This window comes from Egretta garzetta, unplaced genomic scaffold (genome assembly GCF_000687185.1).
Source record: "Egretta garzetta isolate BGI_Z169 unplaced genomic scaffold, ASM68718v1 scaffold179, whole genome shotgun sequence".
Classification (NCBI taxonomy): domain Eukaryota; kingdom Metazoa; phylum Chordata; class Aves; order Pelecaniformes; family Ardeidae; genus Egretta; species Egretta garzetta.
In genome coordinates this window covers 3,870,068-3,881,943 of record NW_009270001.1, presented here as the reverse complement: position 1 = coordinate 3,881,943, position 11,876 = coordinate 3,870,068, and the positions used below count along the sequence as shown (strand labels likewise).

General features: G+C 35.6%; 1 protein-coding gene across 1 annotated transcript; it reads right to left on the bottom strand.

Annotated features, from left to right (window-relative positions):
• Positions 1 to 3,695: 3,695 nt before the first annotated feature.
• SYT4 (synaptotagmin 4) lies at positions 3,696 to 9,558 on the bottom strand. The gene is made up of 3 exons (XM_035903100.1): positions 8,749 to 9,558; positions 7,066 to 7,186; positions 3,696 to 4,003 (listed from the first exon to the last, which is right to left on the bottom strand). The coding sequence occupies exons 1-3, from the start codon at positions 9,337 to 9,339 to the stop codon at positions 3,696 to 3,698; spliced, it is 1,020 nt and encodes a 339-aa protein (XP_035758993.1). The 5' UTR covers positions 9,340 to 9,558.
• Positions 9,559 to 11,876: the final 2,318 nt, after the last annotated feature.

Sequence of the window (11,876 nt, the reverse complement as noted above, 5' to 3'; positions counted from 1 at the left end):
TATATGGCATTTGAAGGAATGCTTTCTCTACCTTAATTTCCAGACTCACCAGACAAACTGGTGCCTGACATAACTTCCTGACATCAAAGAAAGAAAGAGTGGTACAGCATGATTGTCCAAGGGGTAATTTTTGCTTCTGGAAAACAAAAGGAATGTCAGTAGGTTTCCAATAGTTATGTGACTTGCGTTTTCCTACTTCCACCTAACATGTTAGAATTCATTCTTGTTTACATCTGTATATCAGTCCCTTTAGGGCCTATGTAGGGCTCAGATTTTCTATCACGGGCCATGTCTCAGGTTCTAGCCTGAGCGTACACTACAGTTCAAGACAAATGTAAGTATACAACAAGAAGCTACAAATAAAGAATATATGTGATATGCCTGGGTAGTATTTGGCAGAACAAGTCTAATCCACCTCTGTAAGAAGCAGAAGACTTTGCAAGGCACATGTTTTTTGATAAAAACGTGAGAGAATAGACCATGAGTACAAACAATAGCAGAAAATTCTGGAAAAGATACATTGGTGGGATAATTGTTTTGGGATGGGATGAACGAAAGCAGCAGTTTATTCTTGTCTTACACACATGGCACAACATACAGAACCAGCACAAATAACTTACAAAATCTCATACACCATGCTTCTCTCGAATAGCTTCTATTAAGTTACAACACCATAACAAATCAGGTATTTAGTTACGACAGATCCCCATATATGGATAGTCTCCCATTCAAGGAGTTATTATTTTTGTAAGCTACTTAGACAAACATCATTTTTTACATGTTTAATACAGTACAGTATCCTTAACAGAGTTCAAGATATTCACAATGAGAACTGAATACTTTATAAAACAGCAGAATTTCTCATCTCAGTACAGGCCTACATTCGATCCTGCCTTGTCTGGTTTACAGTTGCATTACAAGTCGTCTTTACTCAACTTCCAAGCTAAACATTGTTTTAAGTGAAAACCAAATTTCTGTTCACAGGGAGTATTTTAGATTTAATAAAAATGTCTTCATTCCCCCTTCCCATTCCTACCTCCTACCCCAACCAACAACTGACATTTAGCTGGAAGAAATATTAACCCCCAAGCTGCTATAGAAACTTCAAAGAAAAATTATGGCGACTTGTTGGATACAAAATGAAAGATGGTCACAGCCCATCATTAATTCAAAAAGGTGGATTTTTTTTTTCTTCTAATGTCGGAATTTTTGTCCATTGGAGACAGATGACTCCTGTCATCTGATTTTTAGAGCTAATTCACTAGTTATGGGCTAATATGCAAAATCTCAGGGTTTGTTTAGTTACAAGCTGTCACACTCTTTTTTTTTCTTTCATGCAATCACTTTCAGTATAAAGTTCCTTCATTACTAGAAATTGTAACAACTCTGATTGTGTGGTACTGACTTAAACTCTCCCAAGCCTCCATCAGATCAAACAGAGTCTCCCCTTATCCATGGTCCCACTGATATTGCTGGGTTGACTCACAAGAAGGGTTTTGCTCTGTGATTGCACTTCAAACCCCACTGAAGCCTGTAGGCATCTTTCCTTTGACTTGGTGGCTTTGGATTAGCTCTGCTTGAATGTGGCTGGCAAATTCTAGCCCTCAAGCAGTTAATCGGCTTTCTAAAGAAATAAGCAAAAAAGATTCCTCTACTTTATACATGTAATATGCAGGGTTTTTTACATTGAGCATTATCATAAAAAGCATGTTTATGTTATTTTGAAAATGTATTTTTACAGAACTTTATAAACACTGTTATATCAAACACATTCTCAAAAACTGGAGAAAATACCGACACAAAACCTGGAAGAGCCTCAATAGATTTCTTCCAGTACTATTTGTCTACTTGCATATTTCATATTTCATTGTCCTTTACTGCAAACATAATTTGGCCATATGAGAACAGGTAAAGTTGACAACAAATCTCCAACAGTTTTGAATAAGACCTGGATGTGTTTTTAATGAAAGTAATTTGACATCAAATGTATGGTTTTTACATGGTATGCCCATGCTATTACATTTACTCGCATTGAGCAATACCTTAAATCCCCAATAGTTTCATTCACTTCAGTGAAACTACACGTGATAAAATGACGTATGCAAAAATACTGAAAATGGTTTTCTACTTTTTAAATCCTTTTTATGTCAACAACTAACATCATTATATTCTTCTTTATATATAGTAATTGAAAACAATGTAAGAGTAATATATGCAAAGAAATGTATCAGAAATCAGTGTACAAACTTTAGGAAATAATCTGCTTATAATTGTGCTATGGTTCTGACAACCTAAAAATCTATCTTGTGTGACCAAGCACAAATTTCACAGGTCTAAATGCTTTATTTATATAGTTGTTCATGTTACACTTGATAATCCCCCAGCCTGGCACAGTTTAAGTTTAAACATACATATGTCACACTAACATGAAATTGGGATGTTATTTTCCCTTATCATCACCAATTGTCAGTACAATCAGTAATGGACATTAATGCATATAATCTAAGTGAAATGCACTTTTCAAGTCATTTTTCTAATGTAATATTGGATAAATTACAACGTGGGCTTGGTTTCCTATCTTGCAGAAGGTTAAAAATGCATTAAACTTTTTATGTTGGGAGTAGTCTTACTGACTGTAATGACATTACTCACAGTTCAGAAAGTTAAAAAGCAGAATAAGGTTTTGTTCTGTCTCACTACTTTGTTTGTTCTTCAATGAAACAACTTTTGTTTAAGTATTACTGAATGGCTTAATATATAATTGGTGAAAGGTCATTGACTGCAATGTCCTGTATGTTACCTCATCTCAATAGAAATGTTTTGCCATGGCTTGAAATGCTTAAAGCGTAATCCTTACTAGAGGGAAAAAATGCAAGCCATATCTAATCCCAAATTCTAACTATACTGTAACATGTGCAGTCACCTGTAAAGGAGCCCTTTTAACAAAACAATATATGTTAACTTGCACAACAATTTGCAGGTTGTGTCTATTTTGGTCACTGTAATAAAACAAGTTATATATATACATATTAAAAAATCCAAGTGTAAATAATGATGCGGTGTTTCCACACATAAAAGAACTAGTTGCACATGATGTGAAATGTAAAGCAAATTGCTGAAAATCTCTTCGGTCTTTGGGATGATAAAAGTATAAGTAACCAAAACTTAGAAATAGTGATTGAATTTTCATAAAAGAAGGTTTTTTATGGAGGGGCAGAAGGAATTCCCCTCCTACTCACCCTCATTGCCCATGGCTTTTACAAACTCAGCCCCGTCCCCCAATAAGCCACAGGTGGTTTTTTCAGATCTAGCAATATATTTTAATGAGGTTATCTTCTTCTATATAACAGTACTAAAAAGGTTTCCAGTGACTTTTTCATAAAGCATAGTCTGTTCTTATTGAAGTTTATAGTGCTGCAGAAGTTTCAGGCTATTTAAACTCCAGAAGGATATGGTCTGATCCAATTATGTTAAAGCCTAATGAAATAAGAATTCCTCTATTTACTGTGAAAATTTAGTTACCTTCTGTTCTGATAATTCAATCCAGTTTTTATTCCCCCCTCACCCCCACCCCCCCCAAAAAAAAAAAAGTCTTGTAGTTACAAGCCTGTAAGTACACATAGCAAAGAAAGAAAACTGCTCCTTGCCTATGGAAATATATATAGTTTTTCAAGTTCCAACCCCTCTCTAGGCTTCTAACCATCACACAACATATGCCATTTGGCAATTTGTCTCCTAGGATATTCACAGATTTCTTTCCAGTGTTCTCCACCTGTTCCTTCTGCTGAAGATCCCAAGGTTAACCGGCCAATAACCTCATTCCTTGACCCCCTATCTGAATCTAAAACCAAAAATTCAATGCTGATATCATCAAGGCCCTCACAAGGAATGTCAAACACAAACAATTCATTGAACACTGCATTGGGGGTGCATTTCTTCACATGGGTTTTCTTTTTAGAAATTCTCTTCTTAGCATGGTACAGGTTCACTTTGACATAAGGGTCTGCAATGAAAAGAAAGAGCACAAATCAGCTACTGAATGGTGTTATATAGAATTTCCTTGATCTAGTTTATATTAAATTTCATAACTTAGCAACATAATTACATCACAATAAGGAGATGTTTCAAGTTACTAAAGATGATTCATCTAATACAATTTTTGTGTTTACGTCTGAATTAGTCTCTTTAAGCTCCCTTTATGGTCACCAAAGATGTAATCAAGATAGTCAGTGAAGCTTAGGGCATGATTCGTCTGATCAAATAGAGGTGTCTCCTTCACAAGATAAATCCTGCCCTGTAGTCCATTAACCCTAAAACCACCTCTACTACATGCAAAGGTGGTCTGAAAGTACACAAAATTCTAATGGACTCTGAAAGATATGTATCATTACATATTTATGTGTAACAGAAATCTGCTTTTCACACATTCTACCAGTAGGGGATAATCATTAGCATTAAGACTTATGCAAAGAAAAGCCTCAGAAAGGAGAGAATAAGCTTGTGCTGAGAGAATGGATGAATGGATGAGATTCATTTCTGTTGTCATTCTACCAAAGTCAATTAACTGGATTAAATTGCTCTCAAAAGTATCTATTGAATAAATTTAACACTAGACTTTAAATGTAAGGGTACATTTGTTGTTAGGATATGTACTTGACTTTATATCTGTGCTGTACTACTATTGAAGAAGGGAAGGGAAAATGTCTATATTTTTAGCTGTCAACCAACTTTGAGTGTCTGCATTCTTCGTAATTATTCAATTGTTGCAAGATTCCTTTGCTATTGACTTCAACAATGGCTATATTTCTTCCTTCAGAGGAATTCTAGAGCACTCTTTAAAATTCATTCTTTTCAAGTACCTTGGCACATATTTCAGTGCAAATGTGGGCCTGTTTCCAAATTTGCATGGTGCAAAGATGCAGTACATATTCCTTTCTATTGAACCCAGTCAAACAAGATAGTCTATGCAAACAATTAGCTAATAAACATCAAGAATAGTTGAATACTTTTTTAAAAAGTAAAATTAAAACTGAATCATCTTTAGAAATTCTATGCCTAAGTTATCAGACTGAAATAGTTGGATGATGAAAAGGTTTTTGTTTCCTTGAACTGACAGTAGTTTAACAGGCGTAATATAATAGAACACATCTTTCAGTTTCATACTCTATCAACATAACAAATTTTTAAAGTTAGGGTTTAATGTAATTAAAATGTTCATTGGCTTTAGAATTAATATAGGCCACACAAGCATTAAAAATATCAGAATCAATATCCACCAGTGGATTCATGCTGCTGTTTATTTCTGTTTAAGACAGGTTTTCTGACTGTTACTTCTGGCCAGCTATTGGATAAGGCTAGAATGTTCCTCTTGGTTTTACAAGGTCTATGAGGAGACCTAGAAACCAGTGATCAAGGAAACCAAGGAGGTTGGGGGAATGGAACAACTTTTGAGTAAAAACATTCCCATCTTACTAAAGAGACTGAGCTATAAAATTGTTTAGCTGACCCCATAGAAACACCATTTCACCCTCCTCCTTGTCCAAGATTTATATTGGGCTGCAGGGAAAGTCACAGAGGAAATAAGGGCTGTTGTGAGTGCAGTATGATACTGACACCCAAATATCTATTGAACCTGGACTTGCTGATGAACAGCAAATAATGAAGAACTGTCTAAATGAACTAGGTGTCCAGGTGTAGTATGTCTGCTCCTAGAAATATTATATTCCTATTATAGTTAGCAAGGTTGTACTGAGGGAAACAGAAAGAGCAAACAAATTATATAGCTTTACTCATAAGTTTACACATTGTAAACAAATGTGTAGTTTGGGTGTGCTATAGGGTCCAGGTGGCTGCCGAAACTAGGAGGGCTTTTGTTTACATTTTCCCACCTGGGTGAACCTCAGCCAGACTTGATCTGCTGAGATCAGCTTGCTGCCATGCTGTCTTTGCAAAACCTCCACTATGTACTGTGACTTTGGGGTTGATTATTAAAACCATGTATGCTCTCTTCTAGGGGGTAAACTGCTGGGCTCCTTTTATATCCTTTCTCCTTATCATATGTGAATAAATTTGAGATCAGAAGAAGGATTTAAATGGAATTCCACTATGTAAATGGGAGTTATCTGTAGCATCGTTGTATTGGATTCAGGATGGATTAACTTTCTTGGTAAACTGAAGTATTTCTTGGTACAAGAAGTAGAAAGACTGTATTATTGGCTGTAGTAAATACAATTCAGTGGTTCCCCAAACTGTTTCTTTTCAAAAAAATCCTGTGGAATGAAAGTCTTATAAAGAATCAACAGCAGATATGCTACTGTTTGTACTGTCCTTTGCTGTGCACTATTCTTTTTGTGTGGTTGTCTTATGGTTAGTATATTGCACACTAAATTTTATTCTGGTATTATGTTACCTAGCATTAACGTGCATCTAAGTGCAGTTCTAGTATTGGCTTCAAAGGAGTGCAAAATGAATGCAAAATGGTACAAAAAGACAAGGAGAAGGGAGCATGAAAACTACTTCTTCCTTAGTGGAAGTTCATGATAAAGGGTGGGTGTTATGTTACAACCTGTTTCTTGCACTGGCATAGTTCACCTTTTCACCTTGCCAAATAAATGTTAGTGCTCAGTGGGCCAAATTCAGCACAGATGTAACTGGTTGCTTTTCTTGGTGCTAAGCTGAAATAAACCATACGATGATCTCACTCAATACTGATCTTCTATAAATAAACTGGGGTTTTATGATAAATAGAAACTTTTAGTATCTGCAAACAGCATCCCATGCTTATGGCAGATGGGTTCTGTTCAAGACAACCACAAAACTCATTGGTTTCCACTGGTAACAGATGTCATGTTTTCTTAACATGTGATTGAAGAACAAGTTTGTAAAATACATACTGTGGAAAATAAAGCATTGACCTAGATATGAATAAAATGAATAGGCTGAAAATAACAGAGACACCATTTCTACATTTATGAGCTATTTTTAGGCTTAGAAATGCCACATTTCAGCTGTCTTCTGACCATTTGTTTTATATTCTTAGGGCATATTCATTATTAAAACCATTACCTGATAATCCCGACACGTCAGATTTAGGTAGATGCCTGGCTTTTAAAACAACCACAGTGAGTGTGTTTGTTGTAGACTGATAACAGAGAGAGATCAGCAATTCTCCACGCCCAGATGATTTCTGAGGAAATGAAAGAAAAAAAAGAAATAAGACTATTTATAAGCAATTACATTTACCAAGCTTTAAAGCAGAATTAAGAAGATTTATGAAATGTCACATAACTCCATGTTCTGAAATGGTGTAAAAGGATATAAGTTATGGAGCTATGCTGCTTTACATAGGAAATATAATTTCCCTCTACTGTGCTTATATAACTCTTCTTATGGTTGTTAGACTGAACAAAAATAAATAATAAATAAGTGAAAATATAGGTTGAGATAACATCATTAGCTTCAGAAATTAGAAATTAAATCCTACATCCTGAGAAAAAAACCTCACTGAACGAATAAGTTCTCCAGCAAAACAAAATTCCATACAGATGTATTGAAAAAAAAATGAATAAAGGTAAATAAAAAAAAATACTTCAGTAAAATTTTTTAAACAGGAAGGATTCAGTTAGTGAAATCTCATCCCTGACACTCTCTAAAGTAGTGTAATACACATGAAATACAGAAATGAAGATGACATCAAAGACTTCCTCTATGATTATTAGATTTGAATTTGCAGGAGTTGTTTATTTCACAGAAAGGAGGAAGGCAAGGGAAACAGGCAAAAATAATACCTTATGTACCAGAAAACCCAATAAGTTATCAACAAAATATCAGTGACATGGTTATAGTTGTTGTAATATAGCAATAGAATTGCAAAATAACAATATTAGTTATAGGCATGTTGTCTGGTAGACATTTATTTGATTTGGCAGCATGCTTGCTCTTTGAAAACAATCAAATTGAAAGTCAATACACATTCCACTTCCTTAGTAGAGATTAAGAGACGTGTGTGTGATGCATGTGCATTTCTGTGGTTCAGCTGTGATGGCTGTAAATGATCTTTACATTCTGCAATGAGACAAAATGGTATGAAATATTTTTAGCCCAGTGAAGTCAGTATGTTTTGCCTTTGACTTCGGTAAGGCTTTGGCTTCTCCCCCAAGTCTTACTATCCTTAGCACAGCTGCAGCCTGTGTCACAATTCTTGAGTAGCAGAAGGTAGTAACAGCACTGAAGTGTGACAACATACTACTGCATCAACAATATGGTCTCCAACAGGTTCCAATTCCTTAACTAAAGACTACCTGTATTCTTTAAGAATCTTCTATAAAACTCATGTAGTTGAAGTGAAAGATTTACACTGACTTCAGTAAGCTTTAAGAAAGAATGATTTCAAGGGGAGGGAGGAGAAGGGGACAAATAGATAAACTTTTTCCATTCTTTCCTTTTAAAGCAAATTAACGTGGATTGCAGCCACTTGACCTAATGTAAATGGGTCCACTGAAACCTGCTAGACCAGCTGAATAAGCAAGTAGGGTTTAGGACATTAGCAGTTTTTTGCAATATGCTCATTGTAATGTCCTTCTATTACATTTGTGTAATTGCTTCCTCATACTGCCATTATGAAAGCCATCTCAGTGACTTGCATGATGAGCTTGTTCTCTTTTCTTTCCAAGGTGCTATCAGCATTACACAAGAAACATAGCTAACACTAACACAACACTTTTAAAGTTGAAATAAAAAATATGTTACCCTAACATTTCTTTTGATGATCTCTCTGTCCATTAGCAGTCTTCCTTCTGACAGTTCAATTCCTGTGAGGGGAATAAGGACTTCTCCAATGACATCATCTCTGGAAAACCTGTCAAAGCTCAAGATCATAAAGTGAAGCGTTAAGTCTTGAATTTGGCTATAGGGGATGCCATAAAACGTGAAGGTCTCATCAAAAGCTGGGTCTAAGGTTTTTCTCAGCACTCTGGTTTTCACCTTGTGCTTTTTCTCAGGCAGGATTGTCATTTTGATGTAAGGATCAGAAGTCATTGACTGTTCATCCATTGCTGGCAGCCCACGTGCTTCTTTGATGTTCACTACAAATGCCTTTTTCTCAAAGTTGTACTCTAAGGAGAAAAAAAGAGTTCCTAGCTTGTCTTGCTTATCTTCAGATGACAGGGAAGTGATGGATTTTAAACTATCAGGGGATACTGAATCTTTCTTCCTTTCTGCAAAGTGCTTAGGAGACAAATTTTCAAGATCTGGAGAGCTCTGTATTTTAGGGATTGTTTTGGGGAAGTTGCCATTTAGATCTCTCTTCTCCAGGTCAAGATGGAGAGAATTCTTTGGCATCGCTGATTTGTTCTTTGCTTCACTTTTATCATCTGCTCCAAACTTCTTCTTGCTGTTGAGATTCTCAGGGTAAATATCAACCCCCTTCAGAACATGGACAAACTTATATGGAGGGGTCTTATTGGATTTGGAAGATTTACGCTGGCAGCAGATCCAAGCAAAAAGGGAGACAGAGAAGACAAGGCCAAATGCACTAAAGATCCCAACCACTGTAGGAATTTCATCTGCAAATCAAATAAATAGTAACAAGCACATAAGCAGCAATTCCTTGGACTCTGTGTGGTATTTAATAAAGTAATAATTTAGTAAAACAAACTGATATGAGATGGTAATAGCAGCAGGATCGACAGACTGGAAGTGCTTCACATCGTACATATTGCTCGCCACCTGCAGGCGTGAACGTGTAGTACCATGCTAAGGCACGCTTTTTATGTTAGTATTTTTCCATACACAGAGTGTTTGGGAGGAAAACACTATTCTCATCCTAATACTACTAACCATTAGTAATTGCTCGACTATCTCATCCCTCCGTGTGTAATTTCTGAGTTTATGTCTATGAATAATACCAGCTCTCAGAAGGTTTCAGCTTTGAGTTTACAGAGCTTTGTCGATTAGATAAAACAGATTCTGAAATACTCATTACTTCTAGATACGTCGTCTGTTTTTCACACTGTGTCCTAGAATACTTTGTACACTCAATTAACTCATTTTTTATGGTCTGATCCCATAACTGCCTGAAGGTATCTCTTGAAAGAACTGTGTTTAATTGGAGGTTATAACACTCAACAGTTTCAATGGGATTTTCAATACTTTGCAGGAGGAAGTCTATCAAGAAAATTTAGAATAATTAGATACCAAGTGCCTTTTCCAGATGGATGTGACATTGGGCAGTCATATGTGAGTCCAAAGCTGAAAAAACTGTTAAGTGCATCATCGACAACTGCTAAGCTTTCTTTTTAAGACACTGTGACTCAAAGCTATGGGGAGTTTACAGGAAGGGTCACTACTTTTTAGGAATATATAAGAAAAACATTAAAACATAATTCTCTTCTACCTTAATATGAATTCTATACTTAAACTGAATAAAGAGAAAACTGAGCAAGTGTTACAACCTCAATTGTCATGTGGATACATTAGTTTCATATAGAGTATCATTAGCCCTTCAAAGCATACATCGAAGGGGTAAATGAGCACAACTAATTGGAAATCCAATTTTGCCCATAAGTAACATTACTAAGTGAATTTAAACCTCCCACAATGTAACAGCCAGAGCTTAATCTTTATTCCCTGCAACAGTGGAAGACCAGTAGAATATTAATGGAATGACATTGTTTATGCATAAAGGCAATTGTGTAACAGTTCTGGTTCTCTCACAAATGATTAGCAGATCGTTCTGGATGAGAAAAGCAGAACTATCCCCCTCTATGCATTACTAAATCAGCTTTGTCCAGGTGAAAGCTGGGCAGATAGATATGCTGCCACTGTACCTTTGCTTTTTAGTGGGATGATTCAAAAAAATCTACAACAATACTATTACAGCAAAGTAGGACATAGTGTTCCAGCAAAGAAAGGATCGGGCCTGGCTATTAATTTCTTCTGACAATATTCCTGTCACTTTCCCTTTGTCTACAAGCTCTATCAGTCTACATACTTCATTGTAAGAACTTAGTGAAATGACTGAAAATAGTATACGTAACCAAAAAGTATTTTTTCTAAGTTAAGCACGTGGCTCTGAGTTTCAAGAATTCCCCAGGCTGCATAAATTTAAATATACATGATATAAAGGTAGAAAACAAGAAGTAATTGAAAACTAATCAGAATACTTTAACAGTTTTTAAGAATGATTTGCGCATTTACGATACTTTTTCATGAGATTACAGACTTTTTAGAATAATAGATATTATGTTACATTTTAATTCTACAAGTACTGAAAGCAGTGGTAGAATCAATTTAATGTTTAAAATATTAATTATCATTCTTAAATAAGTAATTAGATAAGCATGATGTCACAAGTATGGTTAGAAACACCAAGTGGGTGGGGTAGGAAAGAAGATGAAATGGTAACCAAAATGGTATTATGTTTACAAGTAATTATGTTGCAACCTGAATTTCTTGCTGCTGTCATAACGTAAATCAATTGGCTAATATTCAGTGCAGTGTATTAGTAGGAAACATCACCTACTGATGCTGGGAGAAGTTATTATTTCAGTTACATGACATAAATCTGGAGTCACTTCACTTAAGTCAGTGGAACGATCCTTCAATTAAATCACTGCTAAAGCAAATATAATCTAGGCTAGAGTCAATATTTGTAAAGCAGAGTTCAGAAACATTTCTACTTACTGCTTTTTGGAGTAGAGCTATTTACGTATCTGTTTTATAAGTGCACATATACGACTGTTTCTGAAACTTCTGGTATCACAGATAATCACCCTACATCCAGTGCATAGAAATGACAAAACTGAAAAGTTCATTGTTATCATTGCTATTCTCAGTGAACCCAGATTGACCAAGACACAGCTGTTTAGCTAAAAACA